General features: G+C 57.2%; 1 protein-coding gene across 2 annotated transcripts in view; it reads right to left on the bottom strand.

The window, feature by feature from the left end:
• CHD5 (chromodomain helicase DNA binding protein 5) overlaps window positions 1-20032 on the bottom strand; it is a 63041-nt gene that overhangs the window by 20272 nt on the left and 22737 nt on the right. For both annotated transcript variants that reach the window (XM_081056266.1, XM_081056267.1), the window contains exons 6-24: window positions 19784-19908; window positions 18244-18367; window positions 17552-17718; window positions 17151-17372; window positions 15813-16019; window positions 15403-15614; window positions 13193-13324; window positions 13000-13108; window positions 11535-11726; window positions 11252-11452; window positions 8413-8550; window positions 8213-8334; window positions 7245-7418; window positions 6710-6851; window positions 5312-5443; window positions 2955-3072; window positions 1600-1724; window positions 306-537; window positions 12-122 (exon numbers count right to left, since the gene is read on the bottom strand). In XM_081056266.1, the coding sequence (XP_080912392.1) occupies window positions 12-122; window positions 306-537; window positions 1600-1724; window positions 2955-3072; window positions 5312-5443; window positions 6710-6851; window positions 7245-7418; window positions 8213-8334; window positions 8413-8550; window positions 11252-11452; window positions 11535-11726; window positions 13000-13108; window positions 13193-13324; window positions 15403-15614; window positions 15813-16019; window positions 17151-17372; window positions 17552-17718; window positions 18244-18367; window positions 19784-19908 (2985 nt within the window). The remainder of the gene's footprint in view (window positions 1-11; window positions 123-305; window positions 538-1599; window positions 1725-2954; window positions 3073-5311; window positions 5444-6709; window positions 6852-7244; window positions 7419-8212; window positions 8335-8412; window positions 8551-11251; window positions 11453-11534; window positions 11727-12999; window positions 13109-13192; window positions 13325-15402; window positions 15615-15812; window positions 16020-17150; window positions 17373-17551; window positions 17719-18243; window positions 18368-19783; window positions 19909-20032) is intronic.

Genomic DNA, 20032 nt, shown 5'->3' with positions numbered 1-20032 from the left:
TTGGCCCCTACCTGGCGGGGTGCTGCCATGCTTTTTCTTCATGCTGGCAGCCAGCGCGCCCCCTTTGGAGGACTGGACATCAGGGATGGGCGTGATGGGCCTCTGGCCCTGGGACATCATACCTGTAAGGCAGAGGTGGAGGGGCCGCAGGGCTGGGGGCAGCACCGAGGCACCACCCTGGCCCTGCCCACCCTGGCCAGGAGTCAGGGAGGGAGGAGCAGACGAGAGAGGCTGGGGCTGGGGCAGGCCCTGGGATGGGGGTGTCTCAGCAGCTCCCCCGCATTCCTCTGGCCCTGGACACCCACCCTCCACGTCATCCTTGAAGAGCTCCTCTGTGCCAAACTTGAGGATGTCGTCCAGCTCCTGCTTGGTCATGGAGCCCGACTTGGAGCCGAGGCCAGGCCGTACCACCAGGTGCGTGAGCATCATCTTGCGCTTGGCCACCTGCGTGATGCGCTCCTCCACTGAGGCCCGTGTCACGAAGCGGTAAATCATCACCTTCTTGTTCTGCCCGATGCGGTGGGCTCGGCTGAAGGCCTGGAGGTGACCTGCAGCTCAGCACTCAGGGCTCCACCGAGGGCTGGGGAGCAGGGCCAGGCACCACGTGGGGGGGGCGCGTGCCAGTGTGCTCGTGAGCGTGTTCTGCGTGGGACTGGCCAGAGACTGTGTGCAGACGGGCACGCAGCAGGCTCGCTGTGCTCACTTCCTGACTGTGTGTAGTCTCGTGTGGGCCTGGGCTCCTGTGCAGGTGTGCAGGGGGTTGTGAGGGGCAGTGGGCTGGATGTAACTAAGCCACCTGGGACTCACGGTGGTGATGGGCAGACGGGGGCTGCAGCTCCCTGGGAGTGAGCCAGTCATGGGGCTGCAAGCCCACGTGTTGTAGACACACAGCCACCATGCGAGGGCAGCGAGGCCCGGAAGCTGCCCTGCGTGACGAGGACAGGCCTGAGGCCCTCTGCATTGGGTCCCCGCATGATGTGACTCAGTGTAATTATCTGTGTGGGTGACTGTGCATAGACACACACCTGGCATGAGATACATTTGTGTGCCCCTAAGAGTGTAAGTGTTCAGTGTGTGTGTGTGTGTGTGTGTGTGTCCCTGTCCCTAGTGGGGTGGCCAGGGGACATCAGAGTGTATCTCTGCTCCCACAACATCTAGCCCCCCAATCTTCCCATCCTCCCTCATCAGCTTCATTTGCCCCTCCTCCATCTCTCCCTCTCCCAAGCCTCCAACAGGCCTTGTCCCCCCACTCTGTTCTCCTTGTCCCCTCCCAAACTGCCCCCCTCCAGTGTCTCAGGACTGACTCCCTCATCCTGCCCCCCTCCATAGCCTTGGTCCTGAGGGTGATGGGACAGACACCAGATTGCTGTGTGTCCTTGGACACATCCCCTGCCCTCTCTGGGCCTGTTTCCTCCTTTGTACAATGAGGAGCTAGAGGGGCAGGCAAAGCCTCCACTCACCTCCCAATACCCATCTTGGGGTTGAGAATCCCCAGGGCTGGCCCAGGAGAAGGTGAAGTTCTGAGACATTGGGCAGGGGAGGCCCACAGAACTAGGGGAGGTGAGGAGCCCAGGGGGGTTTGGTGTCAGAGCCACAGACCTGGATGTCATTGTGCGGATTCCAGTCTGAGTCGTAGATGATAACTGTGTCTGCCGTGGCCAGGTTGATGCCCAGGCCGCCCGCCCGAGTTGACAGGAGGAAGCAGAACTGCTGGGCCCCAGGGGCTGAAGAAGAGAGGTGGGTAAGGGACAAACCCAGAGAGACGGGGGTGGGGAGAGGTGGACGGCAGACAGGAAGGCAGGAGGGGAGACAAGTGAAAAGCAGGGGTGTGAACTGTAACCCCATTACAGACAAGGGCCAAACCTGCACTCAGTGAAGCCAGAGGGGGCCTGAGTCCAGTGTGGGGACAGCAGCCCACCTGAGCCCCACTTAGCCAGCTGGGCTCTAAGCCCTGACCCAACAGGAAGAGCCAGAATGAGAAGGAAGTCAACTTCCTAAGGCCAGATGAGCAAAAACCACATTGCAGTCAGTAAATACGGACAGAGCCCCTGATGAGGTCCTGGAGACCTCGGTCCTCTGAGCCCTCCCAGCTCCCCCAGCCCATGATGCTGTCAAGGCGGCCAAGACCACTCAGGGTCACAGCTCCAGGGCCCGGGCTGCCCCACAGCAATTCTGACTGGTTTTGAGGCCCATCAGGGCCCTTCGTTAAGTGACCTGGGACTGACCACAGCACCCACTAGAGCTACAAACAGGTCCCGATCTGCCCAAAGCTTCAGCCATTCCCGCTTGCATGTGTGGCCGGGGCCATGTCTAGACGTGTTGTACTTGTTTTACATCTGACATAAGTGGGCAACAGAAATTGCTGCTTGGGGCGTTTGGGCAGTGGGGCCCCAGCCCTGTTCTGAGGGTGGATGCCAGGAAAAGGCCACGAGCCCCAGGGAAAGAGCCCGGGGCTAACTGCTGCAAATGTGCCACTGAAGAGGCACCGGTCCAGCTGACACTTCCCCACTGCACATGCTTCCTTCACTAAGAGCTCGCTGCTGGCCTCTCCACTCTCAAAGAGCAGACTGGCAAGTGTGGGAGTGTAGCCTTGCCTCTTCCTCTCTCAGTCCTCTAGTCCTACAGGGAGCTCGCGCTCAGCTCTGTCCTACACTGCTTGTTACTAGTGGTTTATCTGGTGTCAATATTAGAAGCCCACAGGAGCCAGCCAGCCAGCCCCTTGGCACCAGCTTCATTAGTAACAGAGGTGATACCTTCCTTCCCCTCTGCCTTTCTCCTTGTGCTTCAGTTCTGAGCAGGTGTTATTACCTGGGCCCCTTAGCGCCCTGCTGGCCCTCTGAAGGTTCCATGGAATGAACTCCTTTTAGCATAAAACTAAGGGGCAGCTTTTAGGACCTAAGCACGGTCCGCTTTCATGAGGTCCCATGCAAGAACCCCTCGGTAAGGCGTGATACCATTGAATCTGTCGATCGCCTCTTGCCGGAGGCCTCCTGTGATGCCACCATCAATCCGCTCGTACTTGTAGCCCTCATACTCCAGGAAGTCCTCGAGGAGGTCCAACATCTTGGTCATCTGCAAGAGACATGGTTTGCCTGAGGGGCTGCCAAAGAGCAAGGCACCCCCCCCAACCAGGGCCATGGGCAGGGACCTCACGACAGGTGGGGGAGGACAGAGCAGCCTGCTGAGTGAGGAGACAGATGGGCCCCAGGCAGACCTGATGGGCTCTCTGGGGAAGAACACAGCCTCCAACCGTGACCCGTAGAAGCCCTCACTCCATCCCCCACACCAGCCCCACAGCCATCTGCCTAAAACACAACTCTGAGCATCAGCCTCACTGCTCTTACCTCACAGAATAAAATCTCAACCCCTCACCCTGGCATTCCAGGTTGGCAGGACTTGGTGCCCAATCCATCTGGGCTTCACTTCTGAATGTTTCCTTCATACTCCCCAGTCATTCCAAATTACCTGGACTCTCTTCCTGGAATGCCCACCCCCGTACCATCTAGAGAACTCAAACAGCACCACCTTTGTGAAGTCTTCCTTGATTTCACTCCTCCCTATGAGAAAGGCAACCCCCTCTGCTCCCATAATCCTGTATATTTCCTTTCATTCTTGAGAGATAGTTTAGCTGGATATAAAATTATCAGTAGCCATTTTCCTGCAGCATGTGGACGATTTTGCAATTGTCTCCTGCCACCTATTATTGCTGATAACAGTGACTGTCACTCCTTTGTAGGGAAGAGGTCTGAACTGCTGCAGCTTCGCTGTGATGTGCCGAGGAGCTCGTTTACTTATATTTATACTTCTCTTGCATGGTATTCCAGAGTGCACTTCAGATCTGAGAGCTCATGTCTTTCCAAGGTCTGCAAACTCTCATTGAATCTGACTTCATCATTTTCTGTTTTTTCTGCAATTCCTATTAGATGGCTGTTGGAGCCTCTCAGAGTGTCCTCCATGCTTCTGCTCATTTTCATCTTTGTCTCTCTATGCTGTACTCTGGGGAAATTCCTCAGTGCCGTGTTCCCATTCATCCATGTTCTCTTCAACAGTGTTGAGAGTTTATCCACTCTGTTGAAAATGCTTTATTTCAGTTCCATGCAGATCGTTTTCCTATCCAACTATTCTTGTTTCATTTCCTCCTGCTTGTGTTTGATTTCTTCTTGATTTATGGGCATTACTCCATTATTTCGAGTATCCTAAGCATGTTTATATAGTCTTTTTCTATTATTCATTTCATTTGGGTTCTACTTAATGTTTTGTGGGATGTCTTTACATTCGGTTTTGCCACGAGTTTTGGAATTGGGTTTGTAGGGTCCTTTTGGATGGGAGGGTTCTGTCTGCGACTTTCCCTCTGTGCTTATGTCTAGGGGTTGTACAGTTCCCTCTACTCCATCCCTCGAGGCCTCAGCCCAGAATCATGTCTTATGTTGGAAAAGGGGTTGGAGGCACTGTGGATCCCGTCTTTAGGCCAGCCAACAGTCTCAGCCTTGGTCAGCTTTCCCCAGATTCCTTGGCTGCTACAGGCCCAGGGTGGGCTCAGGGCTGCTGGCGGCAGCAGCTGTTTCCAGTTGTGCACACAGGAGCCACATGCCAGCCTCTGGCTTTGAGCCAGTCCCCCCCATAAGGAAGCATTGTTAGCACCAGGACCCTACAAGACCGTCAACTGTGACCTCTGTCACAGAGCTGACCACAGGGTCAGATAACTATCTCTTTACCCTGACTCCCACAGGAACTATGAGTGTCTTGAGGACAGGGACATGCTTCCTCCCGTGCCCAGCACAGAGCCTGATGCATGAAGGGACGAAGGAACACTGAGTGCACAGATGTACAAACCTTAAAGGCTGCTGGCCATGCCTCTGACCAACCAAATGCAATGCTGGAAACGCAAACAGCAGGACTGGGCTGGAGAGAGGGCCGCCGGGAGCTGCCCCCACCTGCAGGCCCCTCCCAAACCAACTCCAGAGCCCTATGTTCATGAGAAGCCAGGCTGCAGAGGTGAGGGGTGGGGCTATCATACCAGCCAGGACACGAACGCAGGCTCTGCATTGCTTCAGGAGCACACCAGAAGGGGCAGGTGGTTTGTATAACCACTGTGGCCTGAGTGCCTTGAGCTTGGCACCCAGCCAGCTTTCCTTGGCTGTGTCATGCCAGGGCACAGAGGAATGACCTGACATGCAACACACAAGGGAACAGCACCAGCCCTGAGGGGCTGCCAGCAGGTGGTGCCCTCGGCCACCAGGGGCAGTAGGCCCTCTGCGGGGGGTGGAATTGGAGCTGGGAGAGGCCAGGCAGCCACCTGGCGGTAACTCACCTGGGAGAAGATGAGCACACGATGTCCTTCATCCCGCAGCTTTTTGAGCATCTTCTGGAGCAGCATTAGCTTCCCTGAAGACTTGACCAGGGAGTTGCCGTCATAGGAGCCATTGGGCAAGACAGGGGCCTCCTGTACACAGGGCAGAAGGTGGGGGATGGGGTGCACCCTCTTCTCCACGGCTCTGCACCAAAGAGGCCCCCTAGGAACGGACAAGGGCTGTGATGGGCTGAGCACCACGCCCACGCCCGGGTCAGGCCAGGCTCAGCAGGGGCAGATGTGCCCAGGTCACACGCACCCAGCACCACGGTCCCAGGCAGGGCTCACACTTGCCGGCCCTGCCCTGTCTCCCTGCTGCTGGCACTCCACCAAGACCAGAGACATCAGTGACTGACAACTGACACAACGAGCATTCTGCTAAGCCAGCTTTCCCAGTAGGAATGTGGCCTGGTCTCTGCAGTCACTGTAGGCCCCATCCAAACAAGGCTGACCCCTGAACCCCAGTTGGGTAGAACGTCAGTGAGAAGGCCTCCACCATGCCAGAGCTGTGAGAGCAATGTGGGCTGACCCAGAGCACGGCCTCCCACCCCTGACTCTGCACTGGCCTTTTTGTTGAGGGCAGGGGTAAACTGTGGAGGGTTTAAATCAGAACCAGAATAGCAGAGATGACAATGACGATGGCTAACGTTTCCTGAGAACTGATGTGCCAGGCTCTCTGTGAGGGCACTTTATGTGCACCACCTCATCTGGTCCTCACGCTTCCAGGTAGGTGCTATTATTGTCCCATTTTATAGAGGAAAAACTGAGGCTCAGAGAGGATTTAACTTTCCTGAGACCACAGGGCTAGAGCTCGGTGTGTAACCCAGGGTCCATTCTCTCCCCCAGAGCTACACATCAGAATCACCTGGGGGCCCACCTAGGCCTTCCCGATTCCCTTGGTGATTGAGTGCAGCCAGGTCCCTGTCCCCTCAGAACCCTGGCCTGGGAGGACCTTGAGATGACCCACTGCCCCCATTACGTTATGGGTCACAAGGAGGAGCAACAGAAGGAGAGATCCTGCCTAAGCAGTGGACAGAAGCAGGCTTTCAGAAACTTCTGGAACAATGGGGACCTGCATCACCTCCAGGTTCTCATACTCAGGAAGGACTAAGGCCTGACGACCTGAGCACCTGCCACAGCAGCCAGGGGCACCACGGCAGCCAAGGACACTTTACCACGATGGCCACAGGGATCCTTCCATCGCAGCCACGGGACCTCCCACGGCAGCCACGGGACCTACCACAGCAGCCACGGGTCCTCCCACGGCAGCCACAGGTCCTTCCACGGCAGCCACTGGACGAACCACAGGTCCCCTCCCAAGGCAGCCATGGGACCTCCCACAGCAGCCACGGGACCTACCACGGCAGCCACCGGGAAGAGGTAGGGATGGTTGCAACACTTCTTCAGGTCCATCATGATATTGAGTAGCGACACCTGGTTCCCGCCCCCCTTGGAGTTCAGCGCCTCGAAGTTCCGCGTGAGGATGAACTTGTAGTACTTCCTGCAGCAGGGCACCGAGGAGAGGCAGCTGCACACGCCCAGCCCACACCAGCCTCTTCAGGGAGGCTGGGGGCTGGGGGCCAAGCACCCATTTACAGAGAGAGACAAGGGCAGCCCTGAGAGGTGAAGCCACAGGCCTAGAGTCACCCAACAAGTTGCTGGGGACACTGGGAGAACTCAGGCAGCCCAAGACCCTGGTCATTGAAATGGGAAAAAAGGCCTCAAGAAGGAAGTGTGTGCAAAAGGGCCTCAGCAAGGCTGAAGAGCCCTCCACCCACCTGGGAAATGGCCCCGGAAGGCCAGGGGCTCTCTGGGGAAGGGGGGCCGAGGAGACAAGCCCAGGGAGGATGCGCAGCTGCTCCAGGGCAGGCCCCCCAGGCCGAGCCCCACTCACTTCTGCATCTGACTCAGCTCCACGCGGACGATGAGCTCGGTCTTGGCCGGCATGTTCTTGAACACATCAGCCTTGAGCCGCCGCAGCATGTGCGGCCCCAGCAGGTCGTGCAGCTTCTTGATCTGGTCTTCCTTGGAGATGTCAGCAAACTCCTCCAGGAAGCCCTCCAGGTTGCTGCAACAAAGAGCTGGGATGAGAGACCGAAGCAGGAGACGGGAGCAGGACAAAGCCCCTCTGCAGGGAAAGTCGGGATTGTGGTGAGGGAGCGGCCAGCCAGCCCCCTGCCACCTGCCAGAGGGTCACAGGAAAAACAGGGGCTCTGAGGCTAGGTCCCTGCCCTGGGTATCCTTTCAGTCTCCATCTCTGCCTGTGTCACCCACACATCACAGCTCTCAGCCACATACAATAACATCCTAGCCACAAAGCCATCCTAGACATGAGCTCTTGGATGCACTCACCCATTTTACAGGTAAGAAAACTGAGGCTGATGGGTGCCCAAGGCTCTATGGCCCAGACTGCCCTCCAATCTACATATCCTGATTCCAAAATCAGCAATCCCACCTGAAACCCCCATTCTGAGCAGGAAAATGGGGGTTAGGTGAAGACAAGGAGGTCAGGGAAGGAGATTCCGCTGACCAACACTCAGTCTTTGTCCCCCTCTTTTGCCCATGTGGTCACTTTAGGTCTTTGTGGAGGGAAAGAAATGAGCCAGGGGCGTGAGCACAGCGACAGGAGCCCTGGAGGACCTCAGAGGTCATCTAGGGCAGAGCTAAGGAAAAATCAGGATTTTTCTAGAGTTCTCTGCCTGTGCGGGTGCCGTGTCCCCTCCACGCAGGTCATTTGAGGTAGGCACCGCTAACACTCCCATTTTACTGATGAGAAATCCAGGCCCAGCGAGATCTCCGCGGATGGACCCTGGCCACCTGCTGCCCTGCCGCCCACTTTCTCGGCCAGACCCACTGGCTCACTTGAACCGCTCTGGAGTCAGGAAGTTGAGGAGATGGAACAGCTCCTCCAGGTTGTTCTGCAGGGGCGTCCCCGTCAGCAGCAGCTTGTAATCGATCTTGTAGCTGTTCAAGACCCTGAAGAACTTAGGGGAGAACAGAGGCCGTGAGGGGGCGCAGTGGCAGGCCGCGCGAGACGCTCGGGCCCAGTCAGCACCGCCTACCTTGGACTGGTTGTTCTTGAGCCGGTGGGCCTCGTCCACCACGAGGCAGGCCCACTCGATGGAGCCCAGGATGGCCTGGTCAATGGTGATGAGCTCGTAGGACGTGAGCAGGACATGGAATTTGATCTGCACTTCTTTCTGGAGGAAAAGAGGCGCCTTTGGGGACAGAGCTGGGAGGCAAGCGGGTCAAGGTCTCCAGAGACAGAGGTGAGGACACATGGACAGGAACCCCCAGGGACCCCAGGGAGCCCCTGCGACTGAGAAGACACTGGCCAATGAACAGAGGGTTCGCCGAGGCCCAGAGCACTCACCATCCCCGAGAGAGGTGCTGCTGAGAATGGAGCTACCGCCATCATCACACTCAGAACGGCAAGAGTGGCCATGTACGAAACGGGCTGCATGGGGCAGGTCCTGTGCCTCGACCTCACTTACACTTCTCTCATGCTCACAAGCCAGTCCAGCTATGTTGTCACTGTCCCCAGCTACAGCTCATGCAGTCTCGGGCTGGATAACTTCCCCAGGTCCCCATGGCCCACAAATGGCAGAGCCAGGATTCAAATAGAGAAGGGGACCTCACACTTAGGGCTTAGTGCTCTGCAGTTCTGATTTGAAATTCTTAATAATGTTACTGTTGAATCTGTTTTGTAAGACAAGGCCCGTGGAACAATGGTGTGTGTGCCGGGAGCATGGAGCACAGGCTCCCACACCCTGGGGCAGTTCCTCAGCTCCTTTCCCAACGAGCGAACACTGCCGCCCCTGCCAGGGCTGGGCATGGGGGAGGGGGTACTCACCCCGCAAGCATCCCCCAACTGAGGAAACATAACATCAGCAAATAAAAAAATAGCACGGCAGGTCAAGAGAGAGACCACAGAAGGAAAAAGCCATTTCCTGTATTTCATTCTGCACTGGGCCTCACATATGATGGAGTCCGTCCTGGCCAAATGAACAACCCCGTAGGAAGGGATAAGAGACGGGTAGAGGGGAGCCTCGGGGCACAAGCTTTGCCTAGAGGCGGTGCCTGGGTTGGCCCTGCCCTTTTGAGCCAGACCTTGGTCAAGTTAACTAATCTCCAGCCTCAGTCTTTTCACCTGTAAAAAGGGAGCAATGCCATCCACAGGAGGAATGCTGTGAGGATTAACAGAGCTAAGTCTATTCCTCAAAAAATTACATGGAGAATTACCATACGTTCCAGCAATTATGGCATAGACCCAAAGGAAGTGAAAACAGGGAACTGAACGAATATTTGCACACCCGTGTTCATAGTATTATCCACAATAGCCAAAAGGTGGAGACAACCCGATGTCCACAGGCAGAGGGATGGATAAATGACACATGGTCTATTCGTACAAAGGAATATTATTCGGCCTTAAAAAGGAAAGAGATTCTGACACATGCGACAACATAGATTAACCTTGAGGACATTATGCTCAGTGAAATAAGCCAGTCACAAAAGAACAAATACTGTGTGACTCCACTCACATGAGGTATTCAGAGTAGTAAAATGCACAGAGACAGGGAGCAGAATGGAAGCTGCCAGGGGTTGGGGGAGGGGAGTGAGTGTTTAATGGGGACAGAGTTTTAGTTTTGCAAGATAAAAGGGTGCTGGAGATGGATGGATGGTGGTGGTTGTACAACGGTGTGAATGTACTTAATGCCCCTGAATTGTACACTTGAAAATGGTTAAGATGGTCAATTTTATGTTTATGTGTATTTTACCACAAGTTTTAAAAATAAATAAGAGCTGTGTCTGCGGAGTATCCAGCCTACGGCAGGACCCCAGTGTGAGCTCAGCAAAGTTCTGTGACTAACTGTCCCACAATCACCTCTGGGATCACTAAATCACCCCCTCATTCAAAATTCACGGGCATCTCTGGGGCCATGACTGTTCTGAGCCAGTGGAGAAACTGAGTAAGAAACTCCGAGGAGCCCAGGAGATGACCCACCACCCACCAGCCCCTGTACTGCAGAGAGCTTGAGCACTATTCACGAGGGCCTGCCGCGGCCAGGCGCTGTCTGGAGTGCTTCTCAAAGTGTGGTCCAGGGACCAGAAGTGTCTGGGACTTTGTGCAGTCTCAGGCCCCCCACTGGAGCTGCTGGACCGGAAGCTGCCCTTCAGCAAGGCCTCTGTGAGCCGTGGGCACAGGAAGTCTGGGAGGGCCTCCTCATTCACCACTCCACGGCGCTGCACAGTGGATCGCTTATGTCCACTTTACTGAGAAGACGGAGGCACAGAGTGACTTGCCAGAGGTCACACAGCTGGTGTACAAGGTGGAACCATGTCCCTCCAAAATTCGTATCTACCCAGAACTTCAGAATGGGAACTTATTTGGAGCTAGGGTCTTTGCAGGTGTAATCAGTTAAGATGAGGTCACAATGGAGTAGGATGGGCCCTAAAATCCAATGACTGGTGTCTTCCTGAGACACAGACACAAAGGGGAGATGGCCATGTGACAGTCAAGGCACAGCGTGAGGGATGCCACAAGCCCAGGAATGCCTGCAGCCCCAGAGGCTGGAAGAGGCAGGAAGGATGGATCCTCCCTTGGAGTCCTCAGAGAGAGCGTGACCCTGCAACACCTTGATTTCAAACTTGGTTCCAGAACTCGGAGAGAGTGAGTTTCTGCTGTTTTACACCCCTTTTTACACCTCCAGTCTGTGGTGCTTTGTTTCAGCAGCCCCAGGACTCAGACACAGCTTGTAACCCTGCCAGCCACTGGCCCCCACAGTCGCCAGAGCAGAGCGACCCTAAGGGAGGGCTTCCCGATGGAACCTCAGGGCCCTGTGTCCACGGGACAGACCGGGCACCTCCCCAGGGTCCTCCCCCGGGAAGAGGGCTGCTCACCTTCATGCGGAACACCTTCTTCCCACTGCGAATAGCGCTGTCCTCGAAGGAAAACTCATTCTCCCGGATCACAGAGCGGCTCTCCTTGTCCCCCGTGTAGGTGACCACATAGAAGTCGGGCGCCCACATCTCAAACTCACGTTCCCAGTTGATAATGGTGGACAGGGGCGCACTGACCAGGTAGGGACCCTTGGAGTGCCCCTGGAGAGGGAGACAGATGCCGTGAGGCTGCCTGCCCAAGGCCAGGGCCGGCCCCCCTCCCCACCACCCACCCAGCCCGCACCTCCTTGTACAGGGAGTAGAGGAAGACGATGGTCTGCACCGTCTTGCCCAGACCCATCTCATCAGCCAGGATGGTGTCAGTGCCCTGGGCCCAGGAGAAGCGTAGCCAGTTGAGGCCCTCCAGCTGGTATGGGTGCAGCGTGCCACCAGTGGAGTCGATGTACCACGGCTGCTTGTCAAACTTGACCGTGGGCTGCCGGGAAGGCAAAGGTTCAGACACACCCTGAATCGTGGGCCACCGGAGCCCAGCCTCCCATCTGCACACAGTTCCTTCTGCCTGGAATAGTCTTCCCACTTCTCTCATTCCTGCTAATTTAATCATCCTTCAGGTCTCAGCTGGAACGCCTCTTCCTCCAGGAAGCCCTCCCTGACTCCTAGCCTGGCTTAGATGTTCCCACTGTGTGCTACCGTGGCAGCCCAGTGCTACTTCTATCTGGGCAGTTTCGCAATTTTTAGGTTCTCTGACTTTGAGCCCAGGTTACCGGCACTATGCTGGTCCTGCTCAAAACTGCTCCTTCTGAGTCCCATACAGTGCCTGGGATACAGGAGGCATTTAGTCAGCACTTGTTCGATTCACACCTAGGGTGCTTCCTCTGCTTGACCCAGAACATCACCCTCCTTACTTTTTTTATCCTGCAGCTCAAGGCCACCTCCCCCATGAAGTTCTCCTGATATCCAGACCCATTCCACTGCCCTGGCATCCCACAGTCCCAGGCCAAACCCCCATGTTCTGTATGTACACGCCATGGTCCCTGGGAGATGGGCACTTCTCGAAACAGGGCCAGGGCCCTCGTCCCCGCAGGGCCAGCCCAGGATCGGATGCTGGCAGACACCCCAGAGAGGTTTGCTAAATGAATAAAAGTCAACCTTCCACTCTAACGAGTGCAAAACTCCCAGGGGCAAATTGGGGGTCTCCTCGCAGTGAACAGGTAAGAATGATGCGTGATTCACATAACAGCTGTGGTGCTCCTGAAGTTAGAGAGGCTTTTTGATTTAAACCCTGGTAATTAGCTCATCTAAAGTAATGTAAATTCATGAGCGAGTAGAGACTATTTGCGCCCTCTCCCCCAGTCTGAGCAAGAATAACCCACATTTCAAACTAATAAATAAATTAAAAAAAAAAAAAAAAAAAAAAAAAAAAAAAGAATAACCCACATTTCAACTCGCACAGGAAGCCAAGGCCTCAATCCCCTAAGAGCGGCCCCTTTTCCTGAGGCTGGGGGACCAAGACCCCAGGGTATGAGCTCTGCCCTGCAGGGAAGAGCTGGCCTGTCATCCTTGTCCCATCAGGTGCCACTGGCATTTGTGGTCTGGACAGCAGGGCCCCTGGCAAGTCCCCGACTGCACAGGCCATGAAGGCCCAAAGTAGAGTCTGCTGGAGAACATAACTGGCCCCGCAGCCAAGCCTAGGGTGACAGGCGTTGGTGGCCCTACCATGCTGCCCTGCCCCCCAGCCCCTTGCTCACATCCACAATCGGTGTGTCCGGTGGCTTCTCCTGTTTATCATCCTTGAGCTTCTTGCCCTTCTTGACCAGCCTCTTGGGCAGCCTGGCGTCCTCACCCAGCATCAGCTCCCTGGGGAAGGGCATGGGGTGCAGGTGAGCAAAGCTCAGGCTGCAGGAGGCGTGCCCCGGGGAGCGGCCCGGCCCAGCGGCCCACCTGTGGCCCCAGTAGGCTTGCTTCAGGTTGTCGTAGCAGGGAATGTCGATGTCGTCCATCTCCCAGGTGCACTGGTCATAGGGCAGGTCTTTCCACTTAATCAGGTAGTGCACATCCCCCTTTTTGTCGAAGCTGCAACACAGCAGACACAGGGGAGAGGGGGGCGGGTCACTCGGGCGGCAGCCATGGTGAAGAGTCCAGGAAACGCAACTTGCAAGGTGCAAACCCCCCACTCCCACTGTTCCCCGGAACCCTGGCCCCAGGCAGGAGGGCACAGAAGGGCAGAGAGAGGAGGCGGCTTGTCCCCGGCCACACAGCTAGTGAGAGGGAGGGAGGGAGGGAGCGCCATGGAGGCTGTGCTCACGGAGGAGCAGAGCCAGCGTCCACCCGGTTCGCATCCTGTCATGGGGTGTGGACGCCAAAACTCTGAACTTCTGAGTTGCACAGTTCTCTCCCCTGACCAGGGGCCTTTGTTTTCTAATTAAGAAGTCAAAGGCCTAGAGTGGTGCCCACCCTGGCAGGGCAGTCTCCACAAAGCACCCAAGGACAGGATTCCTGCAGGTGGAGCGCCCTCTTCGGGCACCCCCGGAGACACAGGGGCCTGAGGACCAAGCCGGCAGCACGGCGGCAGCCAGCGAGCTCCAGAGAAGCACCGTGCACTGCAGCTGGATTCTGGATGCTGGGAGGGGCCTGGGGCCTCCCACCCAACCAGAGTTCATCGGGACCAAGCCCAGGGCCGGGAATGTGGCTCCCGAAATGGCAGTGGCAGCGACAAGCCTGGGGACCATTAAGAGAAAGACCAATCCCCAGTCACCATGGAAATTGATGGATTTTTTTTTCTCAATAAATAATTGGTTGTTACTCATATCTCGTTCTGGTAAAAATTTGGGGGTGCAGGAGAGGAGGTAGAATTCACCTGCCTTGCTTTTGAGGCAGGGAGAAAAACTGCCATTTTAACATGAAGTTTAATAAAAGTAAAAATCTGTGCATCAGTCCAATGGGAGGCTTGCGTTCCCATAGGAACTGACCTCCGTTTTAAGGGTCATTCTCAGTGAGGGCTCCGGATGGGAAGAGGGGATGTTTCACAGTCGAGGGGGCAGCGTTTTCAAATTCTCCCGCCCCTCTGGCCCCTCTGACGGAAGGAAGCCTGCAGTAGCAAGCATTGGCACGTTCCCTTAGCCCCCACAACAGCCTTGCAGGGTGCTCTCATTATCCCACTTAACATGACAAACACAGAGGCACAGAGCCCAGAACGTGGTAGCCAGATTTGGAATCTGAGCGCTGGCTCAGGTTCCTAACCTCTGCTCCACCCAGCTGCTGCCTGAGGATGTCTGTGGTCTGCCGGAGCCCTAAGTCCCTCCAAGACAGCGCCCACGTGTCCAGAGGTGGCAAGTTCAAGGTCCAGAGCCTGCAACTATGCAGCAGGTGCCCAGGGCCCCACCCTGCACCCACCTGTTGGCCCCCACCAGTTCTCTAGCACCTGCGCTCCCACCACCCACCAAACCAAAGCCAGACTCTCAGAATGCATGGGCCTCCTGCCTCGGCCCCTTCCTCAGCCTTCTTCACCCTCCGATCACTGTTCCCTGGGGACTTTCCAGATTGCTCAACAAAGAGTTGTCACAGGGGTGCTTGGGTTTGGAGCAGTGGTCAAGGAAGCAAGTCCTGCCATCAGACAGCACTGGGTTCAAATCAAGCCTCTACCACCTCTTGGCTGTGTGACTTTAGGCAAGTGGCTTAAACTTGCTGTGCCTGCTCTTGAATCCATAAAACAGAGGCAGAAATAAAGCACCCACCTCTTGGGATAGACAGTGCTCAGTGCTGCTGGCTGTTGTTATAAAAGAAGGACAAATAGGACCCTCCAACAGGTATCAAGCACTAAGTTCGGCAGGAGCCCAGGAGCACCGGGTGTGGAACCACTGAGTGGCCCACCTTGTGCTAGTTTCACAAGCCCATCATTCATTTGCACCTTCGTATTTGTGACTCTGGAACTCTTCTCCCACCACAAATGTGACGTGCGTGCTTGCGTGTGTATGACAACCCTCCAGGTAGACAGTCAAATTGCCGACCGTGGGGGCCCTCGGCCTCTTCCTGCTGCCCCCACTGCACCCTCCGTGGCCCTGGGCCCATTCCACAGAGCCACGGAGCGGCCTGTCCCAGCTGCAGGCACCACCTCCAGTGGGGCTCAGGGCCACCCCCCGCCAGGAACTCACCTGTGGTTCAGGATACGGTGGATCATCATCCACTCGGGCTTGATGCCGTAGCGGTAGAAGCGCTCCTCCATCTTGGCATAGAGAGGGTCCTTGCTCTTCCTCTTCTCACTCTTGCTGTCCTCGTCACCGGAGCCGTAGTCGAAGGGCGGTGGTTCGTCCATATCATTCTTTCTTTGGTAGTTGCGATACATCACCGTGTGGTACAGCTCCAGCTGCTCCCGGAGGGGGTGAGGTTACGAGAGGGAGATGGGCTGTGGCTCGCGTGACCCCTGACCCAGCTTCCCCCAAACTCTAGCCAGGCTCCCAGGCAGGACAGTCCTCACCTTCAGCCTCCCCCTCCCCAACTCGCAACAATGTCCCTCACTCAGGGGCTGAGCCTTAGCACAGCCACACCTGCCCAGGTGCCTCACCTGTAGCTCCTTCACCCAGGAGCAGTGCCAGTAGGAGAGCCCAGCCCACTTGACAAAAAACTCCCTCTCCGGGAGGCCCTCGAGGGGCTTGGGTGGGGGGAGGCTGGGCTCCACTTCGGGTCCTGACAGCCCTACGAGGAAGGGGGCCGGGGGCTCCGTCCACCGCCAATGCAGGATCCGCTGGACTTTGCCCTTCAGTGGGGGACACTGTGGACAGAGGAGAGTCCCCAAGTTCAGGGCTTAGCCCCAGGGCCCCACCTTGAGGCTCCCATGACAGCAGGCAGGGAGCCGCACTGCTCTCCCAGTCAGACGGCAGCGCTGTGACTCTGTGACACGGCCCTGTCCTCAGGAGCCCGCGTGTGCTCTGCACACAGGAGATGGGCAATGAGGGTCTGCACGTGAGCACACACGTGCGCACACATGCACACATGCATACATGTGCACACATACACATGTGCACATGCACACACACGCACACTCACACACACACGCGCGCACAAGTGCATACACACAACAGAAACCCAGATACACGCGGGTAACCAAGGACTGGCCCAGAGCACAGCCCGGGACCCAGAGGTGGGGGTATCCAGCACTGGGGGGGCCTAGGGGATACCTCAGAGCATGGGGGCGCCAGTGCAGGGTGCTCTCCTCTCCCTGCAGAAACTGAGGCCCCAGCCCCAGGGGACTCCTACCCTCCCACCACCCCCAGCCCTGCGACAGGAGCCAGGTCCAGAGTGGGTCTGAGTGGACAGTTCTGCCGTTGTGTGGCCTTAGGCAAGTCACTTTAGCTCCCTGAGCTAAGGTTTTCTCATCTAAAAACGGTACTAACAAAAGGACTGATACTTGCAAACTCAGTACGGGTTCAGGGATGCCCGGTAAACAGTGGCAGTGTTGGTTGGTGAGGATTGTCACCACCTGTCTCTTTTCATAAAGGCTCCTTTTTCAGGTTTCGGGTGAGAAAACTGCATCTGAGTCTTTAGGGAATTGTGAGCAGAGCAGGTCTGGGGGAGGCAGTGGGCGGGACTCCGGACGAGGGGGGAGCTGTGGCGGGCGGTGGGCGGGGCTCAGACCACGGCTAGTGGCTGGCAGGGCGGGGCCGCGAGGGGCGTGGCTTGGTGGGGCCTGAAGCGTCGCAGGTGGGCCCTCGTGGGCGGGGTGGCACTGGGGGGCGTGGCCTGGCGTGTGGTGGGCCAGGCCTGTGGGTCGGGCGGGGCCTGGGCTGGCGGAGGCGGGGCCTTGGTGAGCAGGGTCCTGCCAGGCAGGGACAGGCCTGGCCGTGATGGGCGGGGCCTGGCCGGCGGGGCGGGGCGTTCGGCGCGGGGCGGGCAGAACACTCACAGTACAGCGCGGGCAGAGCCATTCACCGTTTGGGATCTCGGGCAGTGGCGGGTTGAGGCAGTGCAGGTGGTAGGAGGAGGGGCAGGCGTCGCAGCAGAGCAACTCGCCACCGTCCTTGCACACTCGGCAGAACTCCATGTGGTCGTCCTCCTCTTCCTCGCAGCCGCCCTCCTCCTCCTCCTCTTCCTCGTCCTTCGGCTCCCACTGAACCCCCTCCTTCTCCTGGAGAGAGGAGTACAGATGGAGGCACCCTGCACCCAGGGCCAGGGGCCTGGACCACCAGGAAGGGACTCCCTCCGTCCCACTCAGCACCCCCCACGTCTGCCCCAACATGACCCGCACAGGTGTACAGGCAGCCAGGCACAGGCCGCACCCCACCCAGGTCTCTGCCAAGGGCTTACACAGTGGGGACAGCTCCACTTGCCCTCGGGAGCCTTCTCCAGCTCTGGGTCCAGGCAGACGAGGTGGTAGGCCCGCGGGCAGGTGTCACACAGGATGATTTCCCCTCCCTGCTGGCACACCTCACAGTAGTCCTGGTGGTCAGTCTCATAGCCATCACCATCATCAGCTGGGGAGGGGCAGAGGCAGCCATGCACGCCTTGTCTCCACTCCCAATGCCCAACCAATCTCCACCCCAGGCTGCACGGGCACGTAGTAGCTGCTTAATAGATGTTGGATGAATGGATGGTGGGTAGACACACAGGGTGAACGAATGTCAAAGGTAATGGCTAAGGGAGTAAAGGCGTGAAGAGATGGATAAAAGTAAAGTAGGAAAGGAGGAGGGATGGAGACAGGGAGGATGGGTAAGGGAATAGGGATGAGGGGATAGATGATGGCTAGAGGAGTGGATGATTGAATGGGTGGATGGTGGACGAGGTTACGAAGCACTGCCTTCTGCCCTCTCTGCTGGTGCCAATGCCCTGCGGTGGCTCACACCACAGCTCTGGAATTTAGCCTCCCTGGACCGGGACCCTCCCCTCCTGACAGCAGACCAGGGTGGCTGAGGAAGCACGGGGGACTGCCTGGCTGAGGCCAGGAGCGGCTGCGGCATAAGGATGGTGGCCGTGGGAACCCTGCACACAGGAAGTCCTACCCCTCTTCTTCTTGCGTCTCCTCTTGCTCTTCTTCCCTAGGGCGGCAGAACACTCGGAGCGCACAGAGGCGCTGTGGATGCTGGCGCTGTCGAAGTCTGACTCTTCCCGGTCATCTTCCTCGCTCTGCAGGGGGTGGGGAGGGCCCTGTGAGCCCAGAGCCTGCCCTGGGAGCTCATCCCAAGGGCTTCCCTGGCCTGGGCAGAGAGGGTGTGGGGCAGGGCACGGTGCTTGCCGTGGTTCATCTTCTCTCCACCTAGCCAGAAACCCACCAGGCCAACCTGATGTCCCACCACTGTCCCCAAGCCCTGCTCTCCAGCCCTCACACAGTTCCCACATTTTCTACCTCAGTACCTCTCCCTAGGCCACGACCTCCGCCCTGCCAAACTCCAAACTTCTACACATCCCTCAAGAGGAAACCCTAAGGACACCACCCCCAAGAAGCCTTCCCAGATCCCTGCTTAACAGAACCTGTTGCACAGCCTGTGTGCCAGGTCTGGCCTGTCCCATCTGCCTGTCGCTGGCTCTCTCCCAGTGTACTTGCCCAAACCCCTTGCAGACTGTAAGCCTCTGGAGCAGGGTGGACCATGGCTGAGCAGAGAGCCTAGACAATTAGTGTGTGCTCAACAAATATTTGCTGGGCTGACCTGGACCACCAACTCCAGGCTGGGCCACACCTGCTGCTCTATGCTCCCCTCCAGCTAAACTCAAGACCTGTCACTTGCCTCAACCAAGGGACAGAGAAATGGCTTCCATTTCTGACCCTCTACAGGGCTGGGAGAAGGTGAGGTAAACAGGTACCCTGTACAAGTGGGGGGTATGAATGTCACCCCTATGGAGAAGCGATAAAAAGTGCTCCTGAGGTGGGTTCCCTTAGGGTCAATCTGAACCTGGTGCCAGAGCTGGCCCTGGAGGGGTCAGGGCTCCAGCCCAGTCTCATCCTGCCTACATGCCACCTTCCTGGGGTCCAGCCTCCCAGCAGACATGGGCGTCCAGGCCCCATTAGGACTCTGAAGGGCCCTCTGGCCCTCCCATCTGCTGCCCAGATGGAGTGGCAGCTAGGGACAGCAGAGCTAGGACTGAGCCCCCAGATCAGCCGGGTGGGTTCCACATCCAGAGTCCAAGCTGCAAGGGCTCTGGGGAGGATTCAGTCTGAACCCCTCACCAATTAGGTTGGGAAACTCAGGCCCAGCAGGCCTGCATGGAGCGTGGGAGGAGAGATGGGGGAGAGGCGGGACCTGCCCCCAGGCCAGGTCAGGAAAACCAACAGCCCGGCTTTCTTCCCACAGTCACCCCGACCTTCACATGGCACGCACACGCATCAACACACATGCTTCTCAGGCCTGGTCCCGTACACACACCCACAGACACGCTTAAGTGCATGGGGTCTCGCTGTCTCACAGCCACTCATACTCACATACCCTCTCATACTCCAACGTACTCTAACACTCACACTCACATGTACACTCACTACACGCCCAGGCTCACACTCTCACATGCTCACACACATGCCCACACTCGCACACACACGCACACGCTCACCGAGGAGCCTTTCTTCCTCTTGTTGCTGACCCCTCCGAAGCGGAACTTGAGCCCGGCCACCTTTTTCCCCTTGCCCTTTTTCTTGGCGTCCTTGGAGCCCTTGATCTTCTTTCTCACTCCAGGCCCTGGAAGGTCACATGGAATAAGCAACACGGCTGCTCACTGCGGCCACGATTCACTCAACCATCGGGGTAGCTCGACAAGGACAGGGTGGGTTCTACCCCCGCCCTTTTCAGAGAAGGCGGAGGC

Source organism: Rhinolophus hipposideros (assembly GCF_964194185.1).
Source record: "Rhinolophus hipposideros genome assembly, chromosome: 8".
NCBI lineage: Eukaryota > Metazoa > Chordata > Mammalia > Chiroptera > Rhinolophidae > Rhinolophus > Rhinolophus hipposideros.
Note: the sequence above shows the minus strand (reverse complement) of the source record. Positions and strands in the feature narration are given on the sequence as shown.